Below are 15,081 nucleotides of genomic sequence, written 5' to 3' on the forward strand. Positions count from 1 at the left end.
AATTTTTTATGGCAATTAACCACCACCGCATACCTTAGCCACACCATCTCAGACACCACCATTGCCACCCCCACCCAAACCTAGACCCCGGATTCACCACCCGACCCAGACTCGAAACCATGCATCGCCCCTACCCACCCAGACCCGAAACCACCACTCCACCCTACACCAACTCCAAAAGTAAACCACTACATCCAAACCAAATCCGAAACCATCCTACCTAAATTACCAAGACCCAAAACCTATAACCACCCCACCTAAATTACCCAGACTCCAAAACTACCCCACCTAAACCAAATATCTTAAAATGGGATGGGGGAATTGAAGGGAAAGGGCCGGAAAGGGGAAGGGGAGCAGCCGGAAATGGGATGAGGGAAGCATGGTCGTTTTTTTACTCCCTCCGTCCCTAAATTACATTCCTCCTTTCTATTTTTTGATATTCCAAAATTACATTCCTCCTTTCTATCTTTGGTAAGTTTTTTTTTTGTAAATCAACTCTCTTTTTTGTTTTATATTTAATGCTTTCTCACTCATTGATCCTTACCGAATCTCACTCATAATCCTTGTTCCAAATTACAATGAATATGATTGGTTAAAAAATTTCAATTAGGAGCATGTGATTGGTCCTTTTTTTTCGCAAAGGATTGATGACATGTTATGAGTAATAACTATTTAATCTTTGTACTTCCCATTGCATTATCATATTATTGTTATTTGTCTTATTCTTCTCTCCTTAATTCCTGTGTAAATTTCCAAAGAGGAATGTAATTTAGGGACGGAGGGAGTACTTTTTAAGAGCCTACGCAAATTAACATTTAGGGGGCCCCATCATTTACTATGTTAATGTGATACACTAATTAGAGATTCAATTTCATAAAAACTACAGTTCAAAATACTATATGTTAATGTGATACACATATTAGACATTCAATTTTAATGTGAATATGCGATAGTCTTAAAAAAAAAAGGTTAATCTACAAAATTTATTATCAACAAAAAAAAAAAATAATATATATAATCACTTGTAAAAATTAGCAAAAAAAAAAAATTAAATAAATAAATAAATAACAAAATCATACATATCAGAATATATATATATATATATATATATATATATATATATATATATATATATATATATATATATATATATATATATATATATATATATATATATATATATATATATATATATATATATATATATATATGCGCGCGCCTCGGAAATACTTAGTATGGATAGTGTTACTATATTATTTATAAGAGCGATTACAAATATCATGTGCTATCCGTCTCATAATTAATTTATACATTGCTTGTATTTCATGCATTTTTGGTGTCATAAATGTTGTGTTTACTTCTTGACAAAAAAAATGTTAATTTGGTTTTTTGTACTATATTTAATGGCTCGGGATAGAATTTATAAAGAACACAAATTTGTATATGTGGTTGGCTACACGGTGTGATCACTCATCATAGGATTTACTTCGTTAGCGTTATGGGGTTACCTGGTGAGTATTAAAGGAGTTACTTTATCAGTGGTATAAGGGTTATTACTCGATAGTGTTAAAGGGGTTATCTAGTACGTCACTATTACATGGGTTATTACTTAATCAGTGTTATAGGGTCGGGGTTCCTTTGTTCATTTGCTCGTAGCCACATGGTGTGGCCAGTCGCACACAAGATGGATTGAAAAAAGAAAATTGGGGGCTACAAGAAAATTTTGTAATAGAATTTAGAAAAAGTCATAAATGTGGGGAAAATATGAAACAAGTACAAAAAGAATAATAAGTGAAAATAAGGAAAATAAAATGTCGTTCTTTTGAATATATCTGATCTGATCTAAATTTATTAAGGAATAAGTAATAATTATCTGAAATAAATTGAAAAGAACAATTCTTAAGTCTCAAACCCTAAGTTCATCAAGGTAACTAAATCCCTACGATAACCATTGAGCTACTTTGTTTAATTGAGTAAATAATAAGGAGATTAATTTCTATAGGTTAAATTTGTTATAATGAAATTGAGCTTTTGGACTAAGGGCCCTCGACGACCGCCCTAGCCCAACTACGGTATTAGAGGGAAGGGGTGGGGTGACGGCGGCAAGGACTGTCGGCTGAGTTTGGGTTTTTAATTTTTTAATTTTTTTTGTAAAATTTTTTAAATTTAATTTATCTGACCTGTCATTTGCCGACACATGTAAGGTAACTTGTTATAATAACTTAGAAGATCGGTTGAGACTATTTAAATCAAATTCACATATAAATTTTTAAGTAAAAATAATTTTCCAACGACATAGGCCATCAACATTAGTCTGATACTATATTTTATGAAAATGCACTAGTTTTTATTTCGATAACCTAACCCACTGCTAATACATTATCAACTATTACTAAGGGTAGTTTGGTTCGTTAAATTGGAATGGATTGGTATGTGATCTCATATCAGGGAGGTATGGATTATAAACCCCATACTTGTCTAAACTTGTTTGGTTTATTTTTGGAATTTCATTAAAGGAATGGATTATGAATCTTAGGGGATAAGGTTAGGTGGGTATAGGATTTTAGGGGGATGAGGTAGAATTAGAACCCTCTTGATATGATATTTTATTTATAAAATTCCTAATACAATGGCGGTTCCAATATGGGTTCAGTGGGTTCTAATTCATCCATTCCAAAAGTTCCAACAAAACATTCCCTAATAAGCGGTCACTAAAGAAGCAATTGGTGAATTAGATTTTACCAGCGGTTGGACTAGGCTTTCTGGAAATCGGTCGATAACATAGCTAGAGCATGTTTTTGTAGTGTTTTCAAAAATTAGTATTTTGCATTGTAGCTTAGTTTACACCAAATCTCTTTTTTTTTAAAAAAAAAAAAATTGTAATTTTTAGGCCCTTTTTGGTTGGGAGGAATTGGGTGGAAAAGAAAAGAAAGGAAAAATAAGAATTCCTATATTTGGTTATAAAAATTAAATGTGATTTGAAAGGAAATGAAGGGAAATGGAAGGAAAGCTCCCTTCACAAAATCTTCCCTTCCCTTTCCTTCCAAAATTGGAGGAATTTGACAGGAAAGAAATAAATTAAATCTATTAAGCTTTAAATTAGCTTTTCCTTCACTTTCCTTCCTTTACCAATGTTATACCAAACAATAGATTCATCTAAATTCCCTTTCTTTGTTTGATTCATTCATTGTTTATATTTAAATAGATCGTTTATTCGTTTGTGAAGATCGATATCAATTTTTTTCTTTAGTAAATACCTGTTGCCCTTGATGTTTTGATGATAACACAAGTCAAATAAATGGACTAATGCCTTGATAAGTTTTGTAGTTTGCTTATGTTAATTACAGGATTAATTTGAGGCAAAGGAACAGAAGCTAAAGGATTAGAAGACTTGTTGCAGTGTTCCTGTGAAGGAACAGAAACTTCAGAGCAGAAGCTGAAGAAAGAAGACTCGGAGCAGAGACTTCCTAGAGAATTAAAGACTAAAATATTTTATGTTTTAGGTTTATGTAAGTGAGAATAATTAGGAGTTGATACTTAGTGAAATGCGATTTAAAAAGATATAATTTCTTTGATTGCTAAAAAAATAGAAAAAAATGGTTTTGAAAATATCTTTTTTGATCTTATTTCAAATCAATATCTTTTTATTTCAGAAAAATATCTTTGAAAAGATTGAATAAACTGACTTCCTAAACTTGCGCAACTAACGGTTGAATTAGTCTTCTCCACTCCACGAATAAACTGCTTCTAAGAGGTTCAAAGTGCCTTGGTTTCTAGGACATGTTTGAAGCTCTGGTAGTGGTGGAAAGGAGTGGTGTTGATGTGCAGTAGTAGTGCCGTAAGTAGTGGAAGTTGTGGTGTTTTGATCAAGCCATGTTTTCCTATAAATATCGAAGTTGTTTTCTGGAAAACTTCACCTTGCTCAATCATATCTTTATATCTTTATTGTTTTCTAAAAGAGTCAAGAGTCGCATTCTACTTAGCTTGTTAACTTTCATAATTACTTTCACTAGAGTATTGTCTTTCAAAGTTATAATTGGGAATTGGGAGTTTGAGTGAACTCTAAAGAAGTCAGTAGAGAAAGAGAGAGAAGAGAAAAGAAAAGATAAGAGTAGAGGGACTTGCTGCTGGGAACTTCAAGTTCATAGAGGAACTTGAAGATAGATCATTTAGCTTGTAATAATAGGTTGTTTGCCCTATTATAGTGAAGAATCTTTCCTAAAATCCCAAGTCGTGATTTTTTTTTTTTTTTGCTTGTTAGGGCCAAGAGGTTTTCCACATAAAATCTCTTTATGTGACTTTGAAGTTCCTTTAGCTTAGTTTTATCAATTCCGCAAAAAGTTAGCTAAATTCTCCCTTACTACAATTCACCCCCCTCTTGTAGTATTTTTCTAAAGTAACAATACCGATGATAAGGACGGCATTTTGCAATATCACGTGGAATGACTGATGAATCAGTAGTGCTGTATTAGTACAATTATTGTCTAATATATTGATTTATACTCGTATCAATTATCACAAGCACTAGATTAGGATAAACGTACGTTTTTTATGTAACATTATTAATATTTATTGTTATTATGATAGAATAATCTATGCAACATTATTGGCGTTGGAATATTAATATGGAGTACATCTTTTTAATTGACTCGGTAATCTATCAATTCAAGAATCAAGATAATTAATTATTCACAACCAAATAAAGTAACCTAACACATTTCAGAAGCTTCCAAATCCAAATAGTTCCAATAGACTATTGTCGTTGAATTGGTGTATGACCAACTCATCAGGATTCACGTGTACGTAAAAGAATATAGTATGAGGTGCTTTCTTCATTCAATTTTTTTTTTTTTTTTTTTTTTTTTTTTTTTGGTTCATTGCCAAAAAAGGGTCAAATTTTCAAAATTTGACTATTGATTATAATTAATATATAATAGATAAAATATTCATGTCATATCTTGTTTGATTCGCCTTATTGTATATTTTATTAATATCAAGTTTTTATAATTTTTAAGTACATAAAATTAGAGATATATACACTTTAAGACGTATCTTGGAGAACGTAAAAATAAAGTCAAATAGGACAAATATACTTCATATAAGGAAAGAGGGTGTATATAGAATAATAATTTTAGTTTAATGCGAAGCATGTTTAGTCCCTTCTAGTAGTTAGCCTTTAATCTCACTACCCATTGATTAAGTATATAAACAGATCTTATTTGAACCTATGTCGTATCCCTTTGTATATTTTCTATTAAGAGAATATTCAACAAGTATTCAACAACAAATACATCTACATGCATTATTGACACCTATAAAAAATATTCCACGAAATCATAATAATTCATTGATGGCCCAATTCGATACCAAATATTTGAAATGATTCAACTTTTAAAAGATTAATCGACTAATTAACAACTAATAAAGTGCTTAGGCAATCTTAAAATACATCCAAATTTAAGATACTTCATATAATTTTTGTCTGTGAATTTGCATATTATATCAACCGTCATAAATCACGTGTAATAAAAAATTATCCATTGAAGAATAGGATTATAGGGAGAATCAATCCCTTTTACTTGACCAATGATTACAAATAAGAGTAATATTAGTATACATCCGATGTATAGTAATTTATTGTACATCAAGGATCATTTTTATCAAAGGTTAGTATGGATTAAGAATATATTTAGTAATAATTGCATATAATTGATCGACAAGCACCTAAAACCTTGCAACATAACCGCATTTATCACTGTCCACTATCCCAGATAAACAAATTATCATTTTTGGGCCTCAATCATTTAATTTGTTGGGCCACACGCTTATCTTCTTTGGGTTTAACTAGCATGTATGTGTTTTTAAGCACTTTATGTAGAGACTAGAGAGCTAATACTAATGACGTGTGCTCTTACTTAAAATTCATGGCCTCATATTCATCTGAACCATCTTGCAAAGCCACTATTAGATCTTCAAACATGAAACCACATTGAGGCATTGAGGAGATCTTCAAACATGAAACCACATTGAGCCATTGAGGGCTTACCACATATCACAATCAAAGACTTATATTCACATATCCGGCATGTTCCGCCCACCAAGTCACTGCTCTAGTTGGATTTCGTATTGAATGTGTTTGTACCACCCAAACCATTAACTATGAATACCACTTGATGGACCTTAATCATCCAACTTGTTGGGTCGCATGCTCAACTTGGCTCCCATATATATAAATATGATATTGTCACTCTGTGCCTAACCCGCATTTAATTTATAAAAAGGTACCTTCCTAAATGGTTTCAAACTAAGATGTTATGTCCCCTTCAAAAAAAAAAAAAAAAAAAAAAAAAAAAAAAAAAAAAAAAACAAAGATGTTATGCTTTCACTGTTAATTTCAAGAACCGATCACTTCCTAATTCTTTCCACGCGGAACTTAGGATGAACAACAACAATCAATCATCCGATAAAGGATCACATATAAACTCCATACCACCAAACCACTTCAACCAACCTACTTTATTTGATTTTATGATAAGCAACTAATGTGGATCCTGTAAAGAAAATTATGACAGAATCCGTCATCAAGTAGTGGTGGATCCAAAAAAAAAAAAAAAAAAAAAAGAAAAAACAAACGAAGTTAAAGGTAGGTATTTGAAAACTTTAAAGTATGGGAGTAGTACTAAATTATTGATAAAATTTATTTCTTATAAAATAATAGATCCGGGCAAATGTCTAATCGATCTCTTGCAATTAATTGGGCCAGGCTAGATGTAATCAAGGGATGGGCCAAGTCGGGTTTAGGCTGGTCAGAAGGCAAATAATCAACCCTCATAGGCGGTTCATACTGGTCCAAAATATGCAAATTTAGATTGAGCTTAGCGGCGCAAATTTTAAGATGCACCATGGTGTACCTAGAAATAGGTGCACCACCGTCCATTTTTTTGAACATCTAGTTAAAAAATCTGAACAATTGCAAATTTTGAACATGTAGCAAAAACATCTGAACATCACAAATTTTGAACATTTAGGTAATAAATCTGAACAATCGCAATACATCAAGCCTGTACTTTTGTACATTTAGTAAAAAATCTGAACAATCGCAAATTTTGAACATATACTATAAAAATCTGAACATCACAAAATTTGAACAATTAGTTAAAAAATCTGAACACTCACAATGCATCACGCCTGTACTTTTGAACATTTAGTAAAAAAATCTGAACAATCGTGAATTTTGAACATTTAGTAAAAAGTCTGAACATCGCAAATTTTGAATTACTACGAGTCTTGTCTGACTCATAATAATTCAATAGTTTTGTGATATAAACTGAACATTTACTATATACAAAATGAACATTTCATTTTAAATTATGAACACAAAAATTGCATGTTTATGTTCAGTTTTTGTGACGTGTTCATACTAAATGTTCATTTTTGTAAAATGTTCAAATTTTTTTTTTTTACTAAATGTTCAAAAGTATATACATGGTGCACCTATTTCTAGGTGCACCATGGTGCACATAATAATAATGTCGAAAATAAATATTTTTGTAAAATTTAGGCCAGGCAGAAATTTTTAGCCCAAAAATTGGGAGCATATCTTGTTCACCTATAAGCCAAATTAAAAGTGATCATCTTTTTTTTGAATGGAATAGGAAGGGGTGATTTCATTAAATAATAATAGTCATACGACATTTACAATCATCCCTTAGGAGATCTAAATTCTCAATATAAGAATTAAACACCCCTAAACTATTGACATCGCTTCTCAACTGCTCCTAGATAATTTTAGATATCTTTGCATCATTCTTGACGGAGCTCCATTGATGTATAGTCGCAAAAGTGATAAAATTTGATTGGTCATCAAGATCTGTAAATTTGCAAGACGAATCTTCTAAATCTGCACCTCTATACCAACAGGCTCGCAATTCCACAAATTTGCAAGAGGAATCTTACAAACTTGTATCCCTGCACACACTATATACAAACAAACAAACAAACAATACTAAACTCTACATGGAGGGACTAACTAAACCCTACATAGAGGGACTAACTATAATCACCATACTGTTGGCGATCTCTATTGGCTAAAAACATTAAATTAAAGAAGAATTTGGGGCTTACCACCAATAAAATTCGATGGCAGCCCCTAAGTTTTACTATGGTGGCTAGGTTTTTTTTTATTTTTTTATTTTTTATTTTTAGAATATTTATTAACCAAAAGTGATCATCTATTTGTACATTATTTTAATTGAGGGAGAATAAGACAACACTAAAAATTTTAATCAAATTGGTAGGTAGAATCTATCATACCCTTAGTGTATGTGATACAACATTCAAAAACTACAGTAATTTTAAACATCAAATTTCTTATATGAAAAGTTTTATGAAAAGGTTCTTTCATTGCTTTATAACACAAGGCTAATGGAATAAATAATAATGATTAATGAAAGCACTTATGGGTTTCGTCTGTGCGCGGCCCGATATAAATATAGACAGGTGGGCATTTAATTCGTTAATCACCAAAATCTCTTACTAAAGGCTCATAAAGGCCGAAGCGCAACCGTTAAGAGGGTGGGATAGCTGAAGAGCTTCCCTCTCAGTTCTAGGATATTCTAAAATCGATTCTTATCCCGCGCTTGTGGCTTTCTAAACATAAAAAAATAAAAAAATAAAAAACTGGGCTGTTGGGCATATAAATAAAGGCTCATAAATTTATGATAATGATGTTAGAGCATCCATAGTAAATAGCTCTTGTAGTTTTGACTTGTCACAACTCACAAAATTATTTTAAAACTAGTTAGTGTATGTCCTTGTGATATACGAATTTAACCAAAAAAATATTGTGTAATAAAGTTGTATCTTATTAAAATTAAAATAGTTTTTCAATAAATACGCAATTTACTACAAAAATATGCATTTCTAATAATATATTATACTCTTTAATTCAATGATAGTTTACCAGAGATAAGGTCATAAGGATGTGTAATGCTTAAATAAAAACGAAAAAAAAGGAATACTGTAATTAACACATTAAAAAGTGGAGAGTGATAAAAATTTATGTTAATGATGTTAGAGTATCTATCCATAGTATTATTTTGTAAGAAACTTTTTTTTTTCTTTGACACTTTTTTGGTAAGAAACTTAAGGTAATATATTTCTATTATAAATTGAATGAAAAAGTTTGACTAAAATATATTATTATAATATCATTTTAGCAAATAAGTTTTATATTTATACTAAGAATTAGTACTTGGTGATTTTTATTTAATTTTATTGAAAATGGTTTTTTTTTGGGAAGGAAATGACAGCAGCAGGATGAGACATATGTCACCACTGGTGTTTGTTTTGATATAACCTTTAAAATGATTACCGATTTTGGTCTCAGATTACCACAATTGCCGGAAATAAAAAAACATCACCTTCCCGCCGGCGAGGGAAGGTGGTGGCTCGTCATTGAGGGGGATGTGCTTGGTCGCCGGTCAGGGTGGTGTGATGGTCGTCACCGGTCGGAAGGGGTGGTAGGTCGCCGGGGAGGATTCGGGGTAATGAAGTAGTAAGGGCATGGTTGTTGTCACGGGATATTTTGTGGACTAACTTTTTTTTTTTTTTAAGTTAGGGACCAAGAAGGTTCCCGTGAGGGCGACTAGACCAGCCTACTACTAATAACTTAAGCAAGACAAGCGATAAGGAAGACAAATGCAAGACTACTTTTTATTACTTTGAGAACGAGAGTACAATACATACAGGGGAACCGAACCGAAGGATTGTTAGGCAAGCCTAGCACAATAGGTGGAAGATCGTACTCGGGACTAGGCATGGCCTTGCCATGCGACTGATGTCAAGTTGTGGCCAAATCAACGACGGGGTACTAGCCCTCGTCTTTGACTGTGACAATTGTCCATTTACACCAAATGTTGACGGTGACGGTGTTTATCCAAAAAATCCCTTTATTTGGTGGATAGTGAAATTAGGTCTTTCATTCGAAAAGCCTTGTCATTAATTGTTTGTTTGCATAATATTGTTGGGTTTGCCTTCCATCCGTGCCATGCGAGATTATTGTTCCCTCGGCCTACCCTCAAGGTTGGGCCTGCCCTTTAGTCCTGGTTCAAAGACTTAAAACAACTTATGAGTTATGACCATCATTATCTCGTGTCCAGCTAGTTAATTCTTCTATCTTTGGAATAGACGGAGGAGAGGAAAGGGAGTCACTTACACTAGCAGTGTTCATAGTGAGGTTTCGTCGTAATAGAATGTTCAGTAATTTTGTAATTGTGCGGATTCAATTAAACTACCATTATTGTTATTGAGTATTTAGTTTGATGGTTAGGGTAACAATTATTACTTTTGCAGATCCTTCTCAGTTCTTTTCATTTTTCTTTGACACATTTCAATGCACATTATTTAAAATCGTTAATATGAAGTATTTTTTCACTTTGTAGTATTACATTTTTGTTAAAATTATAATATTCTCTCAAAAAAAAATATATATATATAAATGTATAATTTAATAAAAGTACCTATCAAGATGAGTCAAACAACCTTGACCTGTTGACTATGTTTTTTCTTATACTTCCTCTACTCTCTTTCAATGCAACACATCTTCTTGAATCTTGATAAAACCAACAATTAGTAAAATTTAAAGAAAGTTACACAATAAAAAAATTTCGCTAAAGCATTATTTCAATCATTTAGGAACTATAAACACCATATATAACAAATTTTGCCAAATCATTATTTCTATTATTTAGGAGCTACAAACACCATGTATTACATCTTAAATGCTAGAGTATCTTCTAGGAAGGCCTAAATAATCAATCACGAAAAGTTGTCAGGAACTACTCGCTTAATAAAGGTGTTTGTGAACAACTACTCACTGAAATTTTTTATCAAAAGCACTACCCTAAATTTAAAAACTGAGAGTAGCACTACCCATTTCAAATTTCCGGTAACAAACTCTAACGAGTGGGCCCCACTTGCTCAATTTTTCTCTGAACGAAAATCCCTAATTGAAGAAGTGAAAACAAGTTGGGTCTGCAATTCATAGGTAATTCTTCTCTTTAATTCTATTAATTTTGAATTTTGATGTTAGGGTGTAACGATTAGTAAATTAGGGTTCTTAAAAATCGGGATAATTTGAAATTGGTTGAATTTGTTGCTTTAAATTCATATTGGTTATCCTAAGGTTACTTATTAAGGTCGAATTTGTCATTGTGTCGTATCTTTTTGGAGGGAATTGAACAAGTGAGGCCCACACGCCGGAGTTTGTTGCTGGAAAGTTGAAATGAGTGGTAGGCTCCGTTCTACCTTAATTTTGTTGAACTGAAATTATTTTTACTGAACTGAAATTATTTTTGCTGAACTTAAATTATTTTTACTAAACTTAAATTAATTTTACTGAACTGAAATTATTTTTGCTGAACTGAAATCATTTTTTTTACTGATTTTCTATTATAATTATTCTTTAAGAAAACTGAATTTTACTAAACTGAACTTATTTTTACTGAACTGAAATTAATTTTACTAAATTGAAATTGATTTTACTAAAATGAACTTATTTTTACTGAACTGGAATTATTTTTACATAATATTATTTTTATAAGGTGAAGAGAACAGGGCCTTACTCTAAGTTTTTAAATTTAAAGGTTAGTTTTATTGATAAAATTTTTTAGCGAATAGTTGTTAACAAATACCCCTATTAAAGTATTAAGCGTGTAGTTTCTGACAATTTTTCCAATCAATTAATCCGTCTATTCATGTAATTATGAGATATGCCGTAGCTTTCATTATCGATCTAGTTAAATAAATGAATATTAATTAGGAAATTGATGGTGAAAATGAATGGTCAAGCTAAGTGGGAGTCCTAACATTAAAGAACCCCGAGCTAGACGGTTGAGAATGTGTCAACATTATTCATGAATGTCGTAAAATAATTTGATCAAATATAGTAAGAGTAGTTGGGAAGGGGTGTCATACTTATACACCAACCAAAAGGCGTGTAAATTGAGTCAAAAGTAGAGGTGTCAAATCACACCCGATCCGACCCGATTTGAAACTGACCCAAAAAATATCATATTTAGATTTGGAGTCACATGGACACAATAGTTTAGCATGATCACTCAACTTTAAAAATTAACCCGATCCGATCATCCGAATTGACACCTCTAGTCAAAAGTGAGCGTTTGATATTTTTGTTTTATTCGTATTAAGGGGGTTTGGTATGAATATTGAAAATAAAGGATAAAGGACATATTAAATAAGAGATAAGAATGGAATCATTTTATTTTTACTTTTTCATTTGTTTGGTTTAACCATGAAAACTAGAAGAAATTAAATACTCCCTCCGTTTTTAAATACTTGTTTTACTTTCTATTTGCAGCCGTTTTTAAATTCTTGCTTCATTTTCTTATTTGAAAAGCTTTTACAATATTTTAATTTATTTCTCACACGTAGTAGACCCAACATATATTCTTTCTCCTCCAATTCTCTCCACTACTTTTGCTTTCTACAATTTTTTATTCTTCCACCAACCCCAGTATCTCCATATTTTATTACTTTCTCCAATTTCTCCAAAACCTACGCGCATGGAGAAATGGAGCAAGTATTTAAAAACAGGGGAGTAAACCATTTCATTTGTTTGGTTTAATCATTGAAAGAAATCACTTAAACTTATCTCCTTCTCTTTTTAATTGAGGAGAATAAAGGTATTTATTATCTCAAGTTTTAAAAAGGTATCAAGTAGGTGGAAACCATTACTCCTAGGTAATGGTAATGATTACATGAACCTTCAAACTAAACACTTGGCCTGGTAACGATAACTGTTCAATTGAATCTATTTCCACCCAAAATACACTCTTACCAAACATGCTCTTAATTAAACTTAACTTCCGTTCTTTTTGTTTGAGGTGGGTGAGGGAAATTATTGTTACCTTAGGTTTTAGAGAGGTAATTATATAACACATTGGTGAAAACCAATACCCCTAGATAATGATAATTACTACCCAAACAATCTAACGACAAACACTTAGTAACGGTAATAGTTTGATTAAATCTGTTTAATTTCCAACCCAAATAACATTATTAACAAACATGCTCTAAAAGGCTACTACTCTAAGTTCGTTGGAATGAAGGCCTTCAATGAAAAAATGGATTCGTTAGTTGTATAGATTATCCTTTCACACAATTCACCTTTGATAATCTAGAACGAGTTACAATTTATGAATATCTAAGAATGGCTGGGGTTGAAGTTAGAAGGAACTTCATTCTGTTTCAGAATTGAGTTCACCGAGGATCACAAATGTGCTCTAAGATCCTTATAGGTTTTGTTGCATTGTAAGGAAAATAGTGGAATAAATCCCTGAAAGGTTGTCTTCAATTCATGTATAAGCTCGCTAGAGTATGCATGTTGTGAATAACAAAACAGTCATGTAATTAAAAAAAAACGAATAACAAATAATAAAAAGAGAGTTGTTTTCTGTTGAAGAGTTAACCCTAGTGGCTGTTGGAATATTTGCTTCAAATTATTAGTGGTTAGTTAACTCCTAATGTTAGTGGAATCATAATAGTAGTGGGTTAGTTTAGTGGGGGTTAATGTTAACATGATCAATGATCATGGGATTATGTTCCTTATTTTTAGTTATATTTTGCACTATATATATGTTGTAATGTAGTAAAATTTTAAATGGATTGAATACAACTTTTATCATTCTTTCCCTTCTCTCATCTCTATTTTATTATTTCAACTTGGTATCAAGAGCCATTTGATCCTTAGGGCTTGTGAGGTTAAAAAATCGTGAGAGTTCTAATGTCTGCCCCAAACAATTTTTCACTTTCTATTCCCATATTCAAAGGGGATAATTATAGTACATGGGCTATCAAAATGAAATCATATTTGAAAGCCATGAGTTTATGGGAAGCAATTGAGAGTGATGTGTATCCAATTCCTTTTTCACAAAATCCAACCGTAGCCCAAACCAAAAAATATGATGAGGATATGGCAAAAATTGCAAAGGCACTTTCGTGTCTACATTCAGTGGTGTCGAATGAAATCTTCACAACTATTATGGGTTGTGATACTCCTAAAGAAGCATGGGAAAAAATTGAGGAGTATGAAGGAAACCATCAAACCAAACTCATGCAAATTTTGAACCTAAAAAGAGAGTTTGAAATGATGGGGATGGAAGGTAGTGAAGGTGTCAAGGAATACGGGAGTCGGCTAATGTCCATTGCAAATCAAATCAAATTACTTGGTGGAGAATTTGACAATCAAAGAGTAGTGGACAAACTTCTTGTTAGTCTTCCGGAAAGGTATGAAACTAAACTTTCTTCAATTGAAGATACTAAAGATTTTTCAAAGTTGACAGTTTCGGAGTTGATAAATTCACTACATGCGGTGGATCAAAGGAGGTCCATGAGAAATGAAGATGGTGAAAACAAGAATGAAAAAGCATTTCTAGCAAGATCTCCTTATCAAAAGGGGAAAGGCAAGTCCCTCCAATGCAACATTTGCCACAAAATGGGTCACGAGGAAAAAGATTGTTGGCATAAGGGAAAACCTAAGTGTTTTAATTGTCAACCATTTGGGCACATGGCAAGAAATTGTAAGTCCAAAAATGAAGAGCAAGAGAATATGGCACAAGTGGCTGTGGAAGAGAACCTATTTTAGAGTTGTGGGTGAGAAGTGCACCATGGAGGGAAGTACTCCAAAATTTGAAAATTTGAAGAGTATGTTGGTGAGATGTGCATCAACAAGTAAACATTGATGGTTGGTGATAATGTGCATCAACAACGAATTGTGTAGGTGATGAGAAGGGCATCACAACATTGAAGAGACGTGCTTCATGATTATCACAAACTTTGAAGCAAGGGGGTGTGTTGAAATTAGTGCTTCAAGTTTGTGGTTAATTAGCTTCCTTAGTTTTAGGATAAATATCTTAGTTTAAATTTGTTAATTAGAATTAGAAAGCATCAGTTCATATTCAACGTGTTCCCTACTATTTTTGCTTTCTTATTTCATATTCAACGTGTTCCCTACTATTTTTGCTTTCTTATTTCCAACAAATAGTGGCTAATGCAAGAAAT

General features: G+C 32.2%; 1 protein-coding gene across 1 annotated transcript; it reads left to right on the top strand.

Moving 5' to 3' along the window:
• The first annotated feature begins 13,900 nt into the window (after positions 1 to 13,900).
• Positions 13,901 to 14,665, top strand: LOC145610848 (uncharacterized). Its single transcript, XM_081666125.1, has one exon. The coding sequence runs from the start codon at positions 13,901 to 13,903 to the stop codon at positions 14,663 to 14,665; it is 765 nt and encodes a 254-aa protein (XP_081522251.1).
• Positions 14,666 to 15,081: the final 416 nt, after the last annotated feature.

Source organism: Chenopodium album, chromosome 24 (assembly GCF_948465745.1).
Source record: "Chenopodium album chromosome 24, dcCheAlbu1.1, whole genome shotgun sequence".
Classification (NCBI taxonomy): Eukaryota; Viridiplantae; Streptophyta; class Magnoliopsida; order Caryophyllales; family Amaranthaceae; genus Chenopodium; species Chenopodium album.